The sequence below is a fragment of the Polyodon spathula genome, chromosome 23, assembly GCF_017654505.1.
Source record: "Polyodon spathula isolate WHYD16114869_AA chromosome 23, ASM1765450v1, whole genome shotgun sequence".
Taxonomy (NCBI): domain Eukaryota; kingdom Metazoa; phylum Chordata; class Actinopteri; order Acipenseriformes; family Polyodontidae; genus Polyodon; species Polyodon spathula.
This window is the reverse complement of record NC_054556.1, coordinates 10434261-10455299: the sequence shown is the minus strand read 5'-3', so window position 1 is coordinate 10455299 and position 21039 is coordinate 10434261. Positions and strand designations below refer to the sequence as shown.

The window sequence follows — 21039 nt, the reverse complement described above, 5'->3', positions numbered from 1 at the left end:
TGCTATAAATCAGATATTACTTTATGTTTTGCGGTCATAACGAGATGTGGTATTTTGTACTGTTTATGGTGTTGACTCTGGCAACTGCAAGGCACAGTATTTGGTTGGATTGCCTTCGGACAACTAGGACTCGGTATATGGTACCATACATTTAGTTTAGAATTACGTTTTTTAATTCAATTATTTCGTGTAAGACTTATCCATTTGCACTCTTGCGTATTTAGTGTAGAATAGAAATAAACAATTTAATTATCATTTGAAGGGTTTTTAACTCTTGTAACACAATTTTGTTTGTAGCCGTTTCTTTTTTTTTTTTGTTTGTTTGTTTGTTTTGTTTCTTCTTGTATGTGTACAGTACATTGAGCAAGACGTGGCTGGAAGGGACGCAAGTGCTAGCAAGTGATATCAGTCTATCATATCATTATGTGGTTTCAACTTTAAGTGGACAAATGGCCCAGTGTTGTGCTGGCTAGGTTCGACGTATTCAATGTGATTTTAAAGTGACCTATTTAAAATGCTTAACAAAAAAAAGCAATACAAATACTATTTGGCAAGTATTAAAACTTGTATTTCCTTAAAACAGTCCTTAGCGCTTTGTGAATAAGGCTCAGAATGTTTATAAATCCACCTTTAATGCCGGACAACAATAATTACAATAATAGCCACTAGAAATAATTATGATCTCAGGAAGGCAATGTAATGATCAGATTGTTGACTGAAAAATGTGCAAACAAAACAGAGTGTGCATCAGGATTGCAAAGAATTCTAATGACAAGGTATTTGAAATTGTTACCAACCTGCAGGCAGTCAGGACTGGATTACTGACATGTAATCCCTAGGACTGGAAAGGCATGCTGCCCAAGCATTGATGTTTTGAGGTGATCTGTGTTGAATCTCAAAGGCACACACATGGGGTCCATTACAGTAACAACCATGAATGTAGCATCACTTTACATCTTCGGGTAATTTTTAACAAATTTGTGATTTTATAAAATATATTTTATCATATACTATAAATATGAACTTTCTGTCACAATATATATCATTTTTTGCAAATACAATATAGATTTTAGGGAAGAGACTTAGATGCAATGCATAGAGCTCAACTTTTTTGGGGTCAAGTTATCTGCAATATTTTATGCTACTTGCTGTTAACTTAGTTGAATGCAAAAAACCCCCAAAACAAACTAACAAAAAACCTGAAGGCAGTAATTGTAATATTGTGAACATATTTTGACGTTCACTAGTTTACTAGTATGTTTTATTCATTCTTCGAAACAAAAATAAAACTAAACAACAGCATGTGAAAGAAATTATAAATTAACATCACCAGCCTTAGAGATAATGTAATTATTTTAGTATGACTTTTTGGTTTCTATGTTACAATTTAAGATTTTAACTTCTCAAGGTAATATTTTGGTTGTTGTGATTTTGCTGCCATTGGAACTGCCATCTGGTTTCCATGGCAACCCCTCCCAGGAAAGACAGCACAAGAAGCCTGTGAGGGTGGATTTTCTCTAAAGGCAAGTGCACTTGTGGGGCACAAGAAAAGCTTAAATCTTCTAGTAGGTGGGGACAATAACACCTCAGGGTCAACTTGTATTTTCTTTCTTCCTGGGACTCCGCTTATTGGAGCTGATACACCATTCATCTAGGATTCTGGCAAGGAAAAACTCCAAACCTTACCCTCCTTATCGAAAATGAATGGTGAACCACCATGTGAGCAGACTGCTTTGTAGGACCGGCAGAAGCTGTTGTTCTAGGTTGCTTCTGCTGGATGTCTATTGCAGTTAACTACCCTATCAAATAGTATTATAAAAATCAACATTATAGCTAAATATGCTTGACCTTTGCTGTTTTGCCTTTATGAGGTTGTTGGCCAATTCTGATTGTGTTTTTTTCTAATCAAACTTTTATACATATCAGGCAGTGCTGCCACTTGGCAGAGGTTTGTAATTGCGGCACTGGACCTAGCTGCTTGCGAAGGTGGCATCTGCTGTCTCTCATTAGTGCAAGATATGTGAAGATATTTTTTTACCCCACACGGCTAGCACTTGCGTCTCTCCCTCCAATAGTTAGACAGATCCCCTGATTGAGTTCTAAAAATTGCCTGCATTGTCCTCACAGTTTTAATCCTCCTTCTAGCAGTGGAGCTCACAGAACTCAAGCATTCTCCTTCTGGCACTGGGGCTCAAGTGAAGAGCCTTGGTGCATTAAGAATATCCTCTGGCCTGACGCCTCTAAGGGATTCCATTTCAGAGATCCACCTTTGTATTCAAGTTAACATCAAGAACTCAACTAACAATCTTACCATAATTTATGCATGGGGTATTAAAGCCAAGTTGCAGTTATTTGTAAATTCACAAGGGTTTTTTGTTTCTTTAGTTTTAGTTTCTTAATTATTTGAAATATGCAGCAGCATAAGTAAGAACATAAGAAAATTTACAAATGAGAGGAGGCCATTCAGCCCATCTTGCTCGTTTGGTTGTTAGTAGCTTATTGATCCCAGAATGTCATCAAGCAGCTTCTTAACAAATCCAGCTTATTTTAAAAGTTAGAAATGGGGGAATGGGAATATAGCTTGGCTTTAATCCGATTTCCAAAAACAGAAAGCAAAAAACATTTTCAGCTGCCTACTTTTCATTAGACTTTGTATATGTTCTAGGTTGTTTATGTTCCCTAAATGTTTTAGCTCTATCTAAAACTTCCTGCCCCTGATACCTGCTTCTCCTTGGAATCAGCTAAATAGACTTATGCTGTACCAATGACATGAAGGAAAAAGGTGGTCTTCTTATTCTAATAGGTATTTTTGTCATACTGATAACATTTTACAGAAAGCCATGATATTTTAAACATAAGCGCCTGGTTACAGGCAAAATAACTACACCTTTAACAGGCAAGTGCAGTCAACAAGCACAGCACAGCTAGTACAGTTAAACAACCTGTTTTAAAACATCTATTTAAAAAAGATTAGCAGCAAGCCTTCAGTCAATGCAGGCTTAGGGAAAGAATTCCAGGAGAATAGAGGTTTAGGGCTATAGAAGTAAAAAGATTGAAATTGTTGTGTGTGTGAAGTCTGGCTCTGTGCTTCTCCTAACAAACCAACATCCAGTAATTGTAACCAGTGGTGTAGAATAAGACAGATATGCAAGAGGCAAGGGGGAGCAAGTGGAAAGCTCTTTTGAGTAGAAGCCATACAAAAATATGCTTAAAAACTACTTCAAGTTCAACGAGGCATTTTTCTTTAAATCTCTGTACTAATGTACGTCGCACTTAAGAGTTTTGTATATCTAAAGAGACGCTTATAGAATTGTAATTCAAAACTATGCACTACTTTTTACTGAGAAGATCAGAGTCTTGGGGAGGTGCATGTTCATCTGTTGGATTTACAGTTCTAAATGGAAGTTGCTTATCCAGTTGTGATTAATATTGGAACAGATACTGTCAGGTTATTTATATAGCTTGGTAACATATGTTGAATGCAAGTTAATAAAAAGCAAATCACATTTTTGGCACATTGACTGAAACAAAATCTCTTGCAGTTTCTCAAAATCCTCTGAAAATAACCTCCAGTTGTATTTAAGACAGGGATTTGATTTCAACGTGCAATTATCTTTAACTTTTTTACATCTAACATAGTTGAGTGCTCGCTATAAATAATCTCTAGATTATTTAAATAATAATTATAACCACTAGAAATAATTATGAGCTCACAGAAGCAAGTCATTATCAGATTTTTTTAAGTAAAATTTGTTTTTTTTCAGAATGATGTGGAAAGTTTCCAATGGTTATCAATTAACAGTGCAGAAAAAAAAAAAAAAAAAAAAAAAAAAACTGCTACACATTATCACTAAGCTGGTTATCAGTAATAGTGTAAGGTTTGACTTCACTACAACCCCTCTGTACCAAAATAGTTTAATAAATTGAAAGTCAATCAGAAAAATCCCAAACTAAAATCTTTTCACTTTCAAGACTGGAAAGGTATTGTGAAAACAAAATGCCCATCAGAAATGTCACAAAGTGTAAATATATATATTTTTTTATTTTTGCAAATAGAATATATATATATATTTTTCCGGTACAAGACTTAAATGCAATGCAGAGAGCTCAACTTTTTCGTGTGTCAGGGTACCTCTGCAGTATTTTATGGTACTTGCCATTAATAAAAGGCAATAATTGTAATATTTTGTGCATATGTCAATGTTAACTATTTTACTAGCACTTTTTACATTAAACAACAACATGTGAAACAAATTAGAAATTAAGTTACATTACCAGCCACAGAGAAATTATAATTGTTAGTAAAACTTTTTGGTTTCCATTTTACAAAATCCCCTGGAAATAAACTCCTGTTGTGTCTACAGGGATTTGAATTCAACACGCAACTGTCCTTGTCTTGTTTATGTCTAACAGAGTTGAGTGCTCGCTAGAAATAGACCCGAGATTATTTTTTCTCGTACAGCCAGGTTTATTATTATTGGCTTCCTGCGTTTACCTAAAAGACCCAGCCTGTCCTCAGCACCACTTTAGCTGTCAAATGCTAGCCCACAAAAAAAAAGAAAGTTACGTTCAGTTTTTCTTTGAATTAACCCTGACCCCCTTCAGGGATTTAGGACAGTGATGTTACTGCTGTACCACCCTCCTCAGAAACCTGTGCCTGTGTTATCTCAGTGTATACTCTCATCAAAACATGTTCAAAATATTTGAGCATTCTTTATAAACTTGCACAAACATGGCTGCCAAAAGTAAGCTATGCTCAACTAACGGTCTTCACTGCACCCTAAACTTGCTGCTGCTTTACATTAATCTTTAACAGCTGCCTTCACAGATTTATCTTCACAGATGTATCACTTATCTTGGACTAACTATTGTTCCAAAGGCAAGTTTACACTCATCTTTTCGATTTCGTAGTGCTATTTAACATTAGCACTAATTGTGGATCTTGGTTACTGCACATTTAAAGTTAAAAAAACACACCTACATTCATACACACTGCATACATTTAAAAACAATGTATTATACTTTCCGTTTGTCCTGGATGTACTCCAAAATGTCGCATTTTTGGCAGCAATTCATTTTGAAATAGTCCATCAACAAGATAGGACTTGTATTAGCACTTAACATGGTCTTCAGGATTTTAATCCACAGGGTCTAACCAAGGGAAATGTATCTGTGTAGTCTTACGCCCCCCATACCTGGCAACATAGGCATGAGAATGATGTGACCTGCTCTGAACACGCTCGCCTGGGGAAAAGGACTCTTAATTAGAGGCTGCTCGTAATCCAATGCAGCAGGAAAGATTATCATTAAACCTGCTAGGAATGATTACAGTGTGCACTGAGTATTCATTTAGCAATGCCAGTTTGCAAAGGTGTGCACGTGGATGAAACAACTACAATTGCTGAAATCAAGAGGGACTCACCAGACCTGAGTCTGTGTAACTGACCTTAGAAGGAGCATAGAAGTCTGAAGGTATGTGGTTCTACTGTCTACCTGTTGGGTTTTAAGTTAAAATGTCTACAGTGATCTATACTACTACTGTTTATTTTTATTAAGTTTTGTATGAAAAGTAAAAATAGTGTGTGCACGTGAACTACCTCTTCCAAAATTCCATCCCATCATCAGAAATGTTTTATCCTGGTAAATCAGTCAGTCTTTTTTTTCTCCCTGTGAAATTTAGGGGTCTGATCATTTTGTGTCACTTCTTTGGTCTCAGACTAGTTCAACCCCTTCTTGGGTGGGTTGATGCTGCAAGTGGAGGTCTTTCTCTTTTAGATATCTTGTTGATATGGTCTCCCCTTAATTTTTATTCAAAAGAAATACAAATATTCAGTATCTATTTAGAATGTGATGCCCAATCACAGCCCCAGCCATTCCACTTCAGTCCTTCCAGGTTAAAGTAAATAACTACTTGAGGACGTGGATAGAGCTTCCATTGGTTCAATTTGAAACGGATGAAAGGAATGATTTTACCATTCTGTAATTTACAGACAAAGAAATCAGAAATGTCTAATCTTCAAAAGCAAAGGAGGCAAAGTTTTAAAGAAGACACCCAGAAACTAAGTTTGATATCACCCCAGGTTAAGTCACCCTTGCTAGCACTCCTCCTCCCCCAATTTAAGTGCTCAATAGATTCAGTAAAACACTAGCGACAGCTCTGACAGTTTGAATAGTACAGTATGAATAGAATATGTTATGGTAGGCCTGAATGAATTATAATGGCTTGGGTCAATATAATACAGCCTTGATAACACTTGTCATATAATCCACCATGTGCTGGAAGGTGTCTCCAGGGATGTTAATCTAGTCAGTCAATAATATATCATGCAATTGATGCAGAGGATCGTGATGACAGATGCGTCATTGGTGTTGCTACCAAACATGCTCAATTGTTTTGAGATCTCTAGGGGTTGTGGTGGCTACAGATGATGCCACAAGTCTCTACTAAGCTCCGCAAATGATTCACACACAGTTTTGCCATGGTGGATGGGTGTATTATCATCTTAGAAGTAGCCTTCTCTATATGAGTACAAGTGCAGTATTGCTGGGTTCCCAGTCTCAGCTGGAAGATGTAAATCATTGAACTATTGAGAACATGTGAATATCTTCATGTTCAAGTACGACAGGAATGTGTGCTAATGAGCACTTCACTGTGGCTGCTGCTGTCGTTGTTTTGGCTGATTTGAGGCTGCTGACAAATGGTATTCATTAGAGCACCAGATTGACTATAAATCGCTAATCTTGCACTGGGTGGGGAGCTGTCGTTTACCGGAAGATACAATGGAAGTGAAGGCAGGTGGTCACTCCTTATTACCCCCTCAGACAGAAGAGGCATGATTCAGACCTTATCCAAAACTGGATTTATTGGCAAATGTGGTCTTGGGTTTAGGATACACAGCAACCAAAGAGGTCAGGAAACTCAATAATGTACATCAACAAAAATAAAACATTTTTAGAGGTCCAACATGCAGGAAAGGTCCTGTTTACATTACTTTTTTTTTTTTTTTTAATATAAAACAGTTTTAGTTTCTAATTATTTTTATTCACACTTTCCAGTAAACTCTTCAGTGGATGCTAAATGTAGAATAACAGATTATAAAGTAAAAGTCTCAATTAATAATAATTTAATTTTAAACTATTACATTTTACGACAGCACAAAATGCAAGCATGACATTTTCAGTAAAGTAACATTTTATAACAAAGATCAGTAGGAGCATTAATGAATGAACTGGGCAGTCAAAAACAAAAGTGCATAATGCTGCTGTGGACTATCCAGATGTGTCCAAGGATTGAGTCATACACTTGTGAATCAATGAACACCCTCTGACTTCTACATCTTTCTCACATCATTTGTTTTGAAAAGTCATTTCACGTTTTCACTCATACTATGTTAAGAGAACGTCTTCACTTAATCTTCATGAATGTCATACTAGGTTCCCTTGCCAATAAATAAAAGTCCCTATCAATATGACATTTGGAATAATAAATGGAATCACTCTTCACACAGAGATGGCGAGTGAAATTACTGTAATACCACGACTCCCCTCCTGATCATTTGTAACATTTCCTTATCTAAACTTTAAGCTTGTCAGAGTCTCTGCTTTGGGTTAGACCCATAAGCTAATGGAACTTGTAAGCCATGATAACAGAAAGCATTTTTAGCTCCTAAATATTCTCATATATTCTTGTGTTGGGGGAGAATACCAATACTGTAGTGACAAAAATCGTAAAGTATATCAAAGACATACAGTGTAAAAACCCCATGGGAAATATGTGGAAAATTCACTGTCATGGTAAATATTTTTGTACTGACTTCCAAAACCAGGGAGTATAAGCAGTTGTTATGGGATCTCCCCAGTAGAGAACATCCCTTATGTTAATTGCTACTGAACTGCATTAAAGCATTTTACATGAGCAAAATTCGTCAAAATCCATTAAGGGTATCAGAGTCACTCGGACACCCAGGAAGATTGCCTCAATTAATGGGGATTAAGCAGCTGCACAAGTGCACCTGTTAGACCAGTCCTGTAACCCATCATGAAAACAGAAAGGAATTCCTAATCCAATACATGGAAATACTGATAATGTACTATTTATGCAAAGATAAACCTAGGTGGTTAGTGATGCCCTCAGAGGACCCTTGCAGAGGAAAATACTATTGAGATACAATAGAAATATATAGTGCTCCCCCTTTATAAAACAGCCCTTTATACCATGGAACAGGTTCTATAGCACTATGATCATGGCTCCCATTTGCCCCATAATACCATTAAATAACACAAAAATTCTCGTTATAAGGCAGAACATTTTGTTTGTGAGTCGCCTGCTGAAATAAAACACTAGTGTCTATGAATATAAACTTGGTTGACACGGCCTCTATTCTTGTAAAATAGATTCAATTCTTGATTTCTAGAAATAACAATTTCAGAAGTCTTTGTTGTGAATACTGCAAAGACACCCTTCCGTACTGCAGCTGTCCAGTACTTTTCATATTCCACTTTAAAACATTCCCTAACTCCACTGCCTAATTAGCTGGAAATGCAGACTAGACTGTGCACTGATACCCTGCAATTTGAGCAAATGTCAGACTAATTAATCTTCCCTTAGGCACATCCTTATAGGGGGCTTAAACTTTGGAGTCCTGTCAGGAAATGTTTTCACCTAATTTCAGGAAAATACCTTGTTTTCTAATTAGGTCTTTCTACAGGTACAGTGGAATTGTAAAAACTTATTCAAGGTTTTAGTCTAGTAGAGAGACCATGTTATGTGACATATTTTAATTATGTTTTCATTATGGTTAGGTCCTAAATGTGTAATCTCGTGGCACAAATAGAAATAAAACTGGTCCGAGAACAAGTTTAAAACAATACTAAATAGACAGGATCTAATAAGTAGTGATTTTCTTGATGCCTGTGGTGAACATGCTCCAGTGTGATGAAACGCAATGGCTGAAAGAAAGTGCTGCTACCATGGGTGATATTGGGCAGAGTGTGGAATGCACTAAAGAACTGCATCCTTGCAATAGACAGGTCAAACGTGTAAACAAGATATACAGATCACACAGGAAGACACAGTGCTAGTGTATCAGATACTTTGACTTTGGAACATTCCTGTGAATGTTCCTTTGCAGGAAAGCAGGAAGTATTTATTTATTTATTTATTTTAATACAAATCCCAAAGATTTACGTTACATTTGCTCAGCAAACAGGACCTTCATCATACGTCTCACCCACAGGACACCATTAAATACAGGATCATTCATATGACCAGATTTAACCCACAACAATGACTTGCGATATCTCTACAAAACATCCAGCTAATGTGCTTCCTTCCTGTTATCAAGCAGCAACCAGCTCTGTTTTGTGTAGATTGGTTTCTGTGAACAGGAGATTTTTAAAAGTGTTGTGTCTGGTGCCATCTGGACACCAACTTGTCTGTTGCTTATATTGATTAAACTAAATGAACTACAAACAGTTTAAACGAACTCAAGCCCTCTTTAAATGTATAAAGACCATGTTAGTTGTTTTGCCATATGCCTGATGAACATTATAATTTATACTTCTGATGTTCTGGAAATAAAGGACCATATACCAATATATGCAAAATATCCCAAAAATATATTCTAGAAACATAGAAATGCACATAATAATTAATAATAATAATAATAATAATAATAATAATAATAATAATAATAATGTGCATTAGACATCATGTTAACTCAAGTTTTAAATAGTGAAGTTAGTCTCTCTATAGCCAGCAAAAGATAAGATTCTGTAACTGTTTAACCATTGTAGGTTCAACAGCACAATAAAAATGGGAGTAGTGAAAATAGGACTTTGAGACCATCTTATTAGCTACGTTTTTAATTGTGCTTATATTTAACAGCCTTTATCCAACAAGTTCAACTATTGCCACTAAACTGCCCATCAGCACTGCAGAAGAAGATAGACTTAACAGACCAATGGGGATTACTAACTGTTGTGTCAACATTAGACTACAGTGCAGAGTGACATTCCACTTCATTTAACTAGGTCAGCTGACAATTTTAGGCTGTTATGTTGCCTAAATGTTAGCTGGGAAAACCAAAAAAAACAACAGTAAATGTGATTTTTAGTTATCTGTTTATTTAGCAGATGCCTTTATCCAAGGTGACTTACAAAGACTAGGGTATGTGAACTATGCATCAGCTGCAGAGTCGCTTACAACAACATCTCACCCGAAAGAGGGAGCACAAGGAGGTTAAGTGAGTTGCCCAGGTTCACACAGTGAGTGAGTCAGGAGTTGAACCGGGGACCTCCTGGCTACAAGCCCTTTTCTTTAACCACTGGATCACACAGCCTCCTTATGAACTCTCATAATGACTCATAGTGAAATATTGCACAAACCCATATTATTACAAATGCCTGAGAAAGTGCTTCATTGCCATGTAGATCCTAACAATATTATATTCACTTAAAGGCATTGGCACTGAAAATGGCAACACTGGGAAATGTTAGCACAAGGGCAGCTACAGTAGGAGTAGCATAAGGAGGAACTATAGAGTTATATCCACAAAAGCTTTCTTTCCATTTTCAGACATGTGAAATGTTATATTTAATATTTATTAAAATCGAAAAGGTCACTTGAATACCCTGGAAATGTATCCAGGGGGCATCTTGTTTCTGCAAATTCCTTTTAAAAGCTTTTCTGTGGTTTTAGCATGGTAACAGTTGAGGAAAAGCATGGTAACCCATAGCTTTGCAGAGGGAAAAGCTTGATGAAGCCAAGAACATCACTGTGCAGCCATTGTGAAAGTGTTATAAAACAACAGGGAGAGCGGCAAAGTAACTGAAAATAGTATTGTATACTTTTATAAGGGACAAGAAAAAGGGAAGAGCCCACATATTTTAGTTCTCTGAGCTTTTGACTGTTTTTGTGGAGAACGTTAATGCTTTCGATCTGTTTCATTGTAACATGGCTGCAATAAAAAACATCCTAATGTACGAAAACATAGCTTCTTAGCAGCCAGCTTCTTTGTACAGTGATTCAACAATGCTTGTAACAGAAGTGTCAGCCTCTGTATTTACTTGGATATCTGGCATCTGACGTTTGGGAACCTTCTTCAAATTAGCCCTTGTATCTGAAACTCACAGAGGGAGGGGGTGGGTGCTGTTGGTGATACATGTTATTTTCTTCTTGGCAGAGAAAACAGAAAAAAAAAAAAAAACAGAACCGAAAATCCTGAGAGCCTTCATATTGAAGAGGACAGAAGGGATGTCCTATCTGGGTGTAAAACCCCTATCTCCCATAACAGTACATTTTTAACTAAAGAGGGTTTTTGGATTTCAAAGTAGGAATTTTAACCAGATTCAAGAAAAAGATGCCCAAGAGGTAACTGGCATACTGGCCAGCTAGAAATACCTTGAACTGTGAGGAGTACAGGTTCTGTAGAAGTCCATCATTTTCTTATTGTTGCACAACTGGAATTATAACACTAATGCCCTTACTGTCACGTCACATTTTCCAAGCAATGCTGAAATATTTCAGGTGAAGATGTTATCACTTAGGAAGTTTGTTTATACGTTCAGACTCCCCATCTGACATTGATTAGAAACACTCTGCCACACTTATGTGTTTTCCCAATGTTTTTGCCAATGTTTTTTTTCCAGCCCTATGTTGGCAATTTGCGGTTAGCTACTTGTGTTTGAACTTGAATTGCACCTATTTTAATTATTTTATTTGAATCCAAATGTGTGCCACATGAAAGAAGAGTAATATGCCAGATTTGTGTTATTGACACTATTTTTTTGAAAGGAAAAAACAACTTAAATTCTAACTAATAAACTTAGACTCCTTAATTAAATCCCTGTGCTGTTTATTCCTTTCTAGTCGTTTGTCTACAATAATATGTTGACAAAACAAACAAAACATCCAGGGGTTCTCTGTATTTACAATATGCATTCCATGGAAAACCAGCCTATCACTGTGTAATTAGTCTCAATCTGATAGAGGTATGGGTTTTGGTATATTAATATATAGATAATTATATTTTGACGTTTGTGATCCTTTAGAAAGTTCACTTCATACCCAGTGTCTTCAGTATAAAAAACTCTGCAGTGAATTGTCATACATACCAACCAGAATCTAAAAACAGCCATATTCAAGATGGTTTGACCTTGGAAGTAAGTAACGGAGTACAGTCAGCAGGATTCACACAGGCAGAATAGATGCATTTAATTACAAGACAAAACATGGCCACCCTTTCTGGCTTCCTCTTTATTAGAATACTGTTACAGGTAAATTATTTGATTACCTCATTTCCTGATCATCTCTTATTTTTATGGCTATTTGTTTGGATCACCTTTTACACCTTTAAAGATTTTGGCCCAATGTTTTATAGATAAATGTTTGTAAGCTTGTTTGTAACATTTTTTTCTTTCACACATAGATGCACCATTTTGTGTAAACTAGCATTTTGTATAATAGAATGATATGGCTTAGAATCCATACAAGCACAGTATTATAAAACAGTTGTTCAATGATTGTGATGGTCCAAAAAGCATGGGACACACCATCAATTTAATAAAATAGATGCATTTTTTGGATTTCTGATAGTGGCAGGTTTACTATTCTATATACTGTTTTCCATTACAAGAGTCACTACTTTAAGATGTGGCGCTAGAGTGCATTGATCCCTGTGCCAGCTAGTCTCTCTGTTCTTGCAGGATTGAAAGGAAAAGCATGGCTTTGATTCCTAATGGTTTACTCTGATTCTCTTGGTCTGTAGCTGAACAATCCCTCCTGTATGAGCAGTATGAGTGCTTGAATTGGAAAACCCTTATTGTGGAGAGGGAGCAGAGCCTTCCAATGTTCTTGATTCTCTTCTTTCTTACTTTTTATAGTTGACCTAAGCAGTGGATGTTACCAGGCTGCTGAGCCTTGAGCCCATCCTGTCAGGCTTCCACCAGGTCTTCTCAATGTTTTTACTCAAATGCAAATGCAATATCAACTTACTACAAAGGACCTGCTGAAATGCACTGTACCCATTGCACTTTGTAGGTCTGCTTTTCATGTGGTCATTTCAAGACCTCACTGAAACCGATCTGTAATCTGACCTCCATGTGCACCAGTGCATTTTGTCAGTTGGCCATAAAATCACACACATTTGGGTTCACACCATCCCCTCCAGTAACTGCCAGTGGATGCTGTCTTTATAAGCTTCTCTGTAGCAGAGGAGTTGTTAGGGTGGTGTTCAAGGGATTTACTCTGCATGTATCCTCAAACAGCATTGAGATAATCAGGAACTTAGCTTCAGTTTTTCCTATGTTGCTCAGTACAGCTTTTACATGTGAAATGCACTGCCTGCTGTGAACGCCTATTGGTCATACAGAACAACTTTAAGAGAACAAAGAGCACAACTGATCATTACTGAGAGACATAATCTACTGGTACCTCCTGGTGTGTTTCGACACCAACCCTCCCCTGGCTGTGAAGCAGAACAAGGGATAGATTCAGCTCCAGAAAGGATCTTTTTTAAAAGCAAGCTCTCTCTCAGACACCATTCTTTAAATCGCTATTTACCAACCCAGTTACGTGACAAAATCTTCGTCAGTTGCCTAGTTAGTATTCACTTGCAGTCAACTTGTAGAGTTCTTGAAAAGACTGTCAATTAATTTCATTCAGCTTCGATCAATAGGACCAATAAGGACACTGTGAGCTGAGCAGCAGGCTTACTGTACAGACCCTGGCATCTTCTCTTAGTTGCTAAGGTGTGCTGGTGCCAGTGTTTAGTACACAGCCAAAGCACAGTTGGGAACCAAAAGATTTCTTTTCAGGAGCCAAAACTGGCAGTCTGGTGTTGGTTTGATCATCCTAGGAAAAAGGCTATTCATAGCGACTGTCTTCTCAAATTAGTTTTGATCCACCTCTAAAGAATATATGACAAGGACTTGTATTTAAAACAGTGTTCCACATTCAAGACCTACAAGTAAATTATTAGGCTGGCTTTAATCCCAGTAGCGCAAATAATACTCCTCTGTAGAACAGTACTCCTCTGTAGCATCTTTTAATATTTCTGTGCTCATGATAGAGGGATAGATTGAGAGCACTGCTGGCTCTTATGAATCCCTGAGTTACTTCAAAGTGGGTAGTAATGACAGTGGCAAGCCTCCCCACATTATTGCCAATCTGATGAACCCCCTGACCAAAACACCACACTCTCTTTGGGTAAGAGTGAGGTCATTTTATCCTGGGCAACCTCACTCTGTTTATTAAATCCATTTGTTTTTTATTCAAACCTGCCATCCTTCAGTTGAGAGAGTGACCTGTTTTTGTTTTTGCAGTATCAGGTTGAATAACAGTCACTAAATGAATTTTCTGGATTGAATGTACTCTTCCAGCTTTACAGTGGCACAGAAAGGTTACATACACTTATAGCCAAAAGTTTTGCATTACCCAAAAGAATAAACTAATTTTGCTTCATAAAGTCGAATGAAACCAGTTGAATAATGTTACATACCGCTTTGTAGTTTTCCATACACTTTACAAAAAAAATGACAACAATTTAAAAAAAAAAAAATGACATTTCAAAATCTAACATGAAATACTGTACTATATAAAGGCTTCCGGTAGACTTTTGCAATATCATTTTGTAGTTTCTTTGATTACATGGTAAATCTAAATGATAAAAATAAAATAGCTAAATTATGGTCATTTATTTATGTATTTATTTATTTATAATTTTTTTTTTTAAAGATGTCTCAGGTGATGAGGTGTAGGTGATGCAAAACTTTTGGCCATATCTATACACACCCCTCTGTTGATGGCAAGGCCTCATGCACTAAAGCTTCATGAATACAATCCAATTTTATGTATCATTTATTTACAGTATTATGTATATAGAAGAAGGTGTTACATTTCTGGCAGGGAGCATGCAATACATTAATTCAGGGAGATTATTCAGTATTATATATTTACTTATTTGGCAAATATCTTCATCCAGATTGGTGATTTATCAGCACAGGGGAGTCAAAACCTTACGCTTCTCATAGTGAGAGGAGGAAACCTGCTGTGGAAATGTTTCTGCTGTTATTCTGAGGAGGGATCTCTTTACCGGCTGTGAGAGAATTATAATGCGTTATTTGAAATGGACACTCGTGAAACCTTCATAAAAACAACATAACAATGTAAAACAATGTGCATAATCCTTCATAATCTCTTTGAAAACAGACATAACTTGGATATGAGTTTTCATGACATGTTGTCATAACATTTATTACAAACCAAAGTGCTGGAATTGAAAATTCAGCATTTCAAGTCTGTGACTTGCAGTCATCAATAATTAAGTAATATCTGTTTTTGCAGCAGTGGAGTAACTAATGTGTGGATTACATGTTATCGATACTTGTGTGAATGTTGTGTGTGATTTTCAAAGTGATTCTGAAGGATTATGCACAGTGTTATACAATGGTATGTAACATTTCTGAAAGCGTTACAAATGCTACATTGGATTCAGTTTAAAGGAAATGTTACCAAAGCAATTACTGTTAGAAGACATTTTAATCTGGGTGTTACATTCATATTTACTTCCAAACTATTTCAAGGTGTTTTAATGAAACAATTTGATAATATGTGTTACTTTATTGTGTTTAATTTAACTCGAACTTGATTAATCAATTGAAAATTAATCGATTCAAACTAACTAGTGGGATTGGCACTTGTAGCTGGTTGCAAAAAGTCTTGGATTTTATTTTTAAATAGTATTGAAGTTACCAGTTCAATATGGGGTTGCTAGTAAAATGTTATGAGTTGTGTATAACAGATAGCATTTGGTTGTTCATTTTAGTATACTGACATGTAAGACCTTTTAAGATCTACTTCATACCATCCATCTGCTTCAAGCAGAACCGTTCTACTTTGATAGAAAGATGTAAATGCTAAAACTAACTTTGGGGGATGTAAAGAAACAAAGTTATTTCTGTTATTTCTCACTGGGGGCTAAACCCTGGGAATATGTTAAAGTGAATCTAATTGAACCAGCAGGACTACTGTGGTGTTGGATATTTATTTTGCTGCGCAGAAGAAATAACAACAACCCACAACCAAGTTGACATTGTTTAAAAAACAGTATTTCAGCCTACTTTCCTTGCATCTAATGTGCATGGACCTGGGTGGTTTGAACAGCTGCTTATGCTTCAGTACCTACAGATCTGTATTTGAAATGGGCTTTGGGGAAAGTATTGTATTTCCAGAGGATTGAGAAACATGTTTTGTTCACTTTGTTTTCTGATTACAGTAATCAAGAAAAGGGAAAACATCTGTTAAAAAAGACTTGAAGGTTTCAGATAACGACTACCAGTTATGAAGCCAGTACAAGATTGGTTTCAACCTTTTGCTTGGTTTCAGTAGCTCCAAAGATCTTAAGGTTCATACTCTGGATGTCAGTAGCGTGGGACTTTGTTAGTCTATGATGGTGATGTCATAATTTGTTAATATAGTCACTGTTGATTGTTTAAAAAACTATTACTTTTGGAAAATAAAACCTTAGAGAGCTTGTTGAACACCAGTGATATATCTGGAATAAATTGTAATCAACTGCCACAATCACAGCACAGGGCTGAGGACCCTTTACCCAATGAGGGCCAACACTTTAGGGAAAATGTCTTTAGAAGTGCTTTCCTTTACAGTTTAATGTCACAGCCACCCCACATTGTAATGAGCTGGAAAACAATCAAATATAGCAAAGGAATCTCCAGATTTTCTGTATAACCAAGCAAAGGCTTATGGTTTGTTTGAAACGGGTGATTAATGGCCTGATAAACTTTGACAATTTCGAGCTGTGGGATCCCTGAATCCATATGTTATCCTCTACACTGTCTCATTAGCAACAGAGACAGAAAATTGAGACCATGCCAAAAAGGGTTCGGTTTATAAATTACAGCAGGGTTACTGCATGTTGATGTAGGGTGCAATAGGACATTAAGGTGATGTGGTGCCCTCCTATTAATCCTGTAATTGAAATCCTGGAGCTACAGACAGCTATTACTTGTTCTGCTATCATGGAGGCTATTTTTTAGTTTTATGTGCATTTCTTCATTTTGTGGTGTGAGCAACTGGTGGGAGGCATCTGTTTTGAATGCACTCATTACTTCAAAGCATTGCTATCTCCGCTTGTGGTCTCTTTTCCATCTTTAACAGGTTTACAGAAAATGATTAAAACTCCCCTCCTCCATCAACTTCTTCATTCTTCCCTTTTGAACTCTGAAAGCAATGGAGCGTTCCAACTGTTGAGCCGAGACCCACTTCATGCAAGTTCTAGGACTGTACAAGATGCGAAATATATATATAGCCAATATATTCACACACATAACGTCTGTTAAAGCACTCTGTTTGCTTTTGGAATGTTTAGTAAAGTGATTTTCTTAAAAAAAAAATTAAGTGCTTAAAAAAAATTCTGTCTATAATTGACACTTCATTAGCTACTAGTTCAGCAGTTAAACAGCTGTTGTTTCTAAATTGACTAGGGAATGATAAACAAACGCAAAATTCACAGGCTTGTTTATTCTTGACTCATTCTGGTTAGATACAAATACATCATTTAAAAAGTCAATCTAAAATATAGAGTAGCTAATGCATTCCGTACTGTATACAATCTCTCTCTCTCACTCTCTTGCTCTCTCTCTCTCCATTATATAGATATATATTATTAACATTTTTCATTCCGCATGATATTCAGCAGGTGGTTAGCAAAGAGAAAACTGAACTTCTCGTAGTGCTTGTGAAGCAAATTAACACTTCTAGAGTCCAGCTCTCAATATTTTTGTTACACTGTCTCTATGATGTTATGGAATTCTAGTGTTTCTGTGCTGCTCGTGTCTCACTGGCTTTTCAAGCTCCCTTCCTCACACTGGGACTGCTCCCTTGTCACTAGCTAAAGGAGTTAGTCTTGTTTATTCAGCTTAAAACTTAATTTTATTCAGTCTGAAATGTGTTAACTAGATACACCATGGAACAAACCAAAAAAAAAAAAAAAAGAAAGAAAGAAAATGAGACATTAAAGATAACTAGACAACTTTTTGGCCACAAATTGCTCCCTAGGCTGTTAAAGTTTACTGCCAGACACACAACTTAACAGCCTCACAGATCCCTCCCAGCACCTGGATCTGTTTTCAGACCATCACAATTAATTTAGACCCAGGCTGTAGGCCAACTGCAGTCAAGAGTCTGGAGACCTGGAAATAAATGAGAAAGATTTACAATTTTACAGGGAGAGTGCTGTAAAACTGCCACCTGATTTGATTAGCTGGATTTAAGCTATCATGACTTTAAAAGTTTTGTACAATAAATCAGTCTTGAAAAACATCAATGTGCTGAGATGTTTAGTACAGCTTTTTAAATGGTTAATCAGGGAAGGCTGCACACTCTTAGGAACTCAACCAGACCTCTTCCAAAAGCCAAGGATTCATTAGACTCAGTGGTCTGTATATATGTAGACCCAGAGATTGTGCTTTTAATCTGCATTCTGTTAATGGGTTTGACAATATCTATGGTAGATGTAAATATGAATTCTTGATCCTTCTTAGTACCTTTTGTGCGAAGACATTTCGCCTGAAAGGCTGTGAAGGAAAACTGCTCAAATCTCTTATACACAGTACTAAAACCTTCTGCATGTGGCACTATTCCTAGATGGTTGTGTGAATGTTGCAGTCCTGTACAATGTCAATGGTAATGGTTTGAGGTCTCCGTGACCTCTTTAGAAACATGATCCAGGAACTCATAAGGGCTATTCTGATGTGAAACGATATAAATTAAAACAGAGCTTTAGAAACGTCAGCCCTTACAAATGATAAGACCATTTGAAGTTTGCAGATGGATATCTTTATGACTCATTAACAGAACAACTGTGGGAGACTATTATTTCTGAATAGGGCTGATTTTTCAACGGTGTATATAATCCAATCCAATACAAACTGGACTTATACAGGGTATTTAAAATGCAGGAATTCCAAAGTGCTTAACACGAGAAAGCCTCAGGTCTTAAACAATTGCAATAAGTTGGCATGCCAATCTCTGCTTTGAAATCCATTTCTTACCCATTAATAACTGTATTCACATTATTTCTGCTCCCACTTAAATTGTGCAGAGAATCTGTTGGTTATTCAGAATATAGGAACCAGCAAAAATATCAGCATATTCCAAACTGAAGAGTAAACTACAAGCAAAGAACATATAGAACTTCAACAGAATATTGCTGGTTGGCACTTAAGTGTCTTGGAAAATATGTCAAGGGTAATTGAAGCCCTGGCTCTTCACAGTGTTTGAATGGAGTTTGCTTCCCTCAGCTTTATCTTATCTGTTTAAGTACTTCCCAAAGCACTGCTGATCTGAATGTGCCATGTATTGAGAGGTGTTGTCGACGTCATTAAAACCAATGTTGTGGAATGTTAACCAAAAGACATCTGTTGAGGCTTAACACAGGATATACTTTTTAGTTGCTATCTAGAGCTGAGGTCAGTGTTGGTACTCTTGTAACAGAATGGCTGCCCCTAGTGGGACTTCTACTGTAGCTGAATGTACCACAGATAAAGCAATTTACCTTTACCTGTAGCTTGACTGTTTCAATCGACGCAGGCATGCATTCATGCATAAATGAGCACTTCTCTAGCTCCACTGGTGGGCGAATAAGAGGGTATGAATGCATGCCTTATACATGGGATCAACACAGTTTGTTACAAAGAAACATGGAATAAATACAGGGAATTAAATCCACACGAATTAACAAGGCTGAATTTTAAATGAATTCCTTCAGAACTTGAAGGACGTGCATAAGATACAACTCCTCAGTAATGTTGTTGAAGCTGACACCCTGGGATCCTTCAAGAAGCTGCTTGATGAGATTTTGGGATCAATAAGCTACTAACAACCAAACGAGCAAGATGGGCCGAATGGCCTCCTCTCGTTTGTAAACTTTCTTGTGTTCTTATGTTCTTAAGGGTGTGGCATCCGTTCTGAATTCATTAAGAATTTGCGGCCGTTGTTTTAAAGTGTTACCCTCTCAGTTTACAGGTCCCCCGCAGAGTGATTTTGTAAGGCAGCGTGACTCTGGAATCGAGAGATGGGATTTCTGACTGTGTTGCCCAGGAGGAGGGCGCTGCTCCTTTGCCTGATGATCCAGCTTCTCCAGGTAGCCTCCTGGAGCTCAGCTCGGACTCCAGGGGTGGCGCGTCTGCACCTTTCATTCCGAGGTAACCTTGTGATAGGTGCTGTACAGTACTGAGGAATTATTGCAATTGCATACACTTGGTCTACTATGTCATTTAGAATTATATCCATCTCTCAGCTACTGATTTCCCACTTTATGTATCCATTGCTACCAAGTTATAAGTGTTGTAACAGGGAAATGTCCAGTGAAAAGGTCTATTATAAACAGGTACTGGATAAGACAAGGTAAAGCCAAGTAAATCTTTGACAGAAACAACTAATGCCATAAATCCATCCCCTGTCAAGATTATAAAACAAATTTTACATTTTAATATTGTTGAGATTGTAAGGACTGACATCTTCTTATTAGAAAGTACAATGAGGGCCCTTTTCACACAGTTTTAACTCATTAGTCATTTAAAAAATATATTTGCAAAGCTATTTTGAACAGTCTAGAAGTGTCCTGAATATCAAGCTGTACTTTAGTCATTAAAACAAACTTTGATTTAAAGCTTCTCAAAACCTGGTTGGGATGAAGTCAGAGCAGAGACTGTCTGTCTTGCCTGTCTAAAACAATTGTGATTTGAAACAAATACATGTTTCCTGGTTAAAACCTGAAGACTAGAGTTACAAACCACAGAGTTGAAGCTTTGTGAATGGGGCCCTATTTATTTTCCATCACTGTTTCTGTCCCCATGGAAATGCTTGATAGTATGTGAGAAACATTTCTACTATCTCTCAGCTAGTAAAGTGCTTCTCAAGACAGCCACCAGCACTGTGACTCTGGGCCTATGAGAGTACACTGTAGATACTTTATTCAGAACATTGGCGTGCCATTGGTCTTTACTTGATGTCATTGT

General features: G+C 36.9%; 1 protein-coding gene across 1 annotated transcript in view; it reads left to right on the top strand.

Annotated features, from left to right (window-relative positions):
- LOC121297667 (semaphorin-3D-like) overlaps positions 1–21039 on the top strand; it is a 46201-nt gene that overhangs the window by 291 nt on the left and 24871 nt on the right. Inside the window, exon 2 of the mRNA XM_041224097.1 lies at positions 20038–20223. Within this exon, the coding sequence (XP_041080031.1) occupies positions 20094–20223 (130 nt within the window). The 5' untranslated portion in view covers positions 20038–20093. The remainder of the gene's footprint in view (positions 1–20037; positions 20224–21039) is intronic.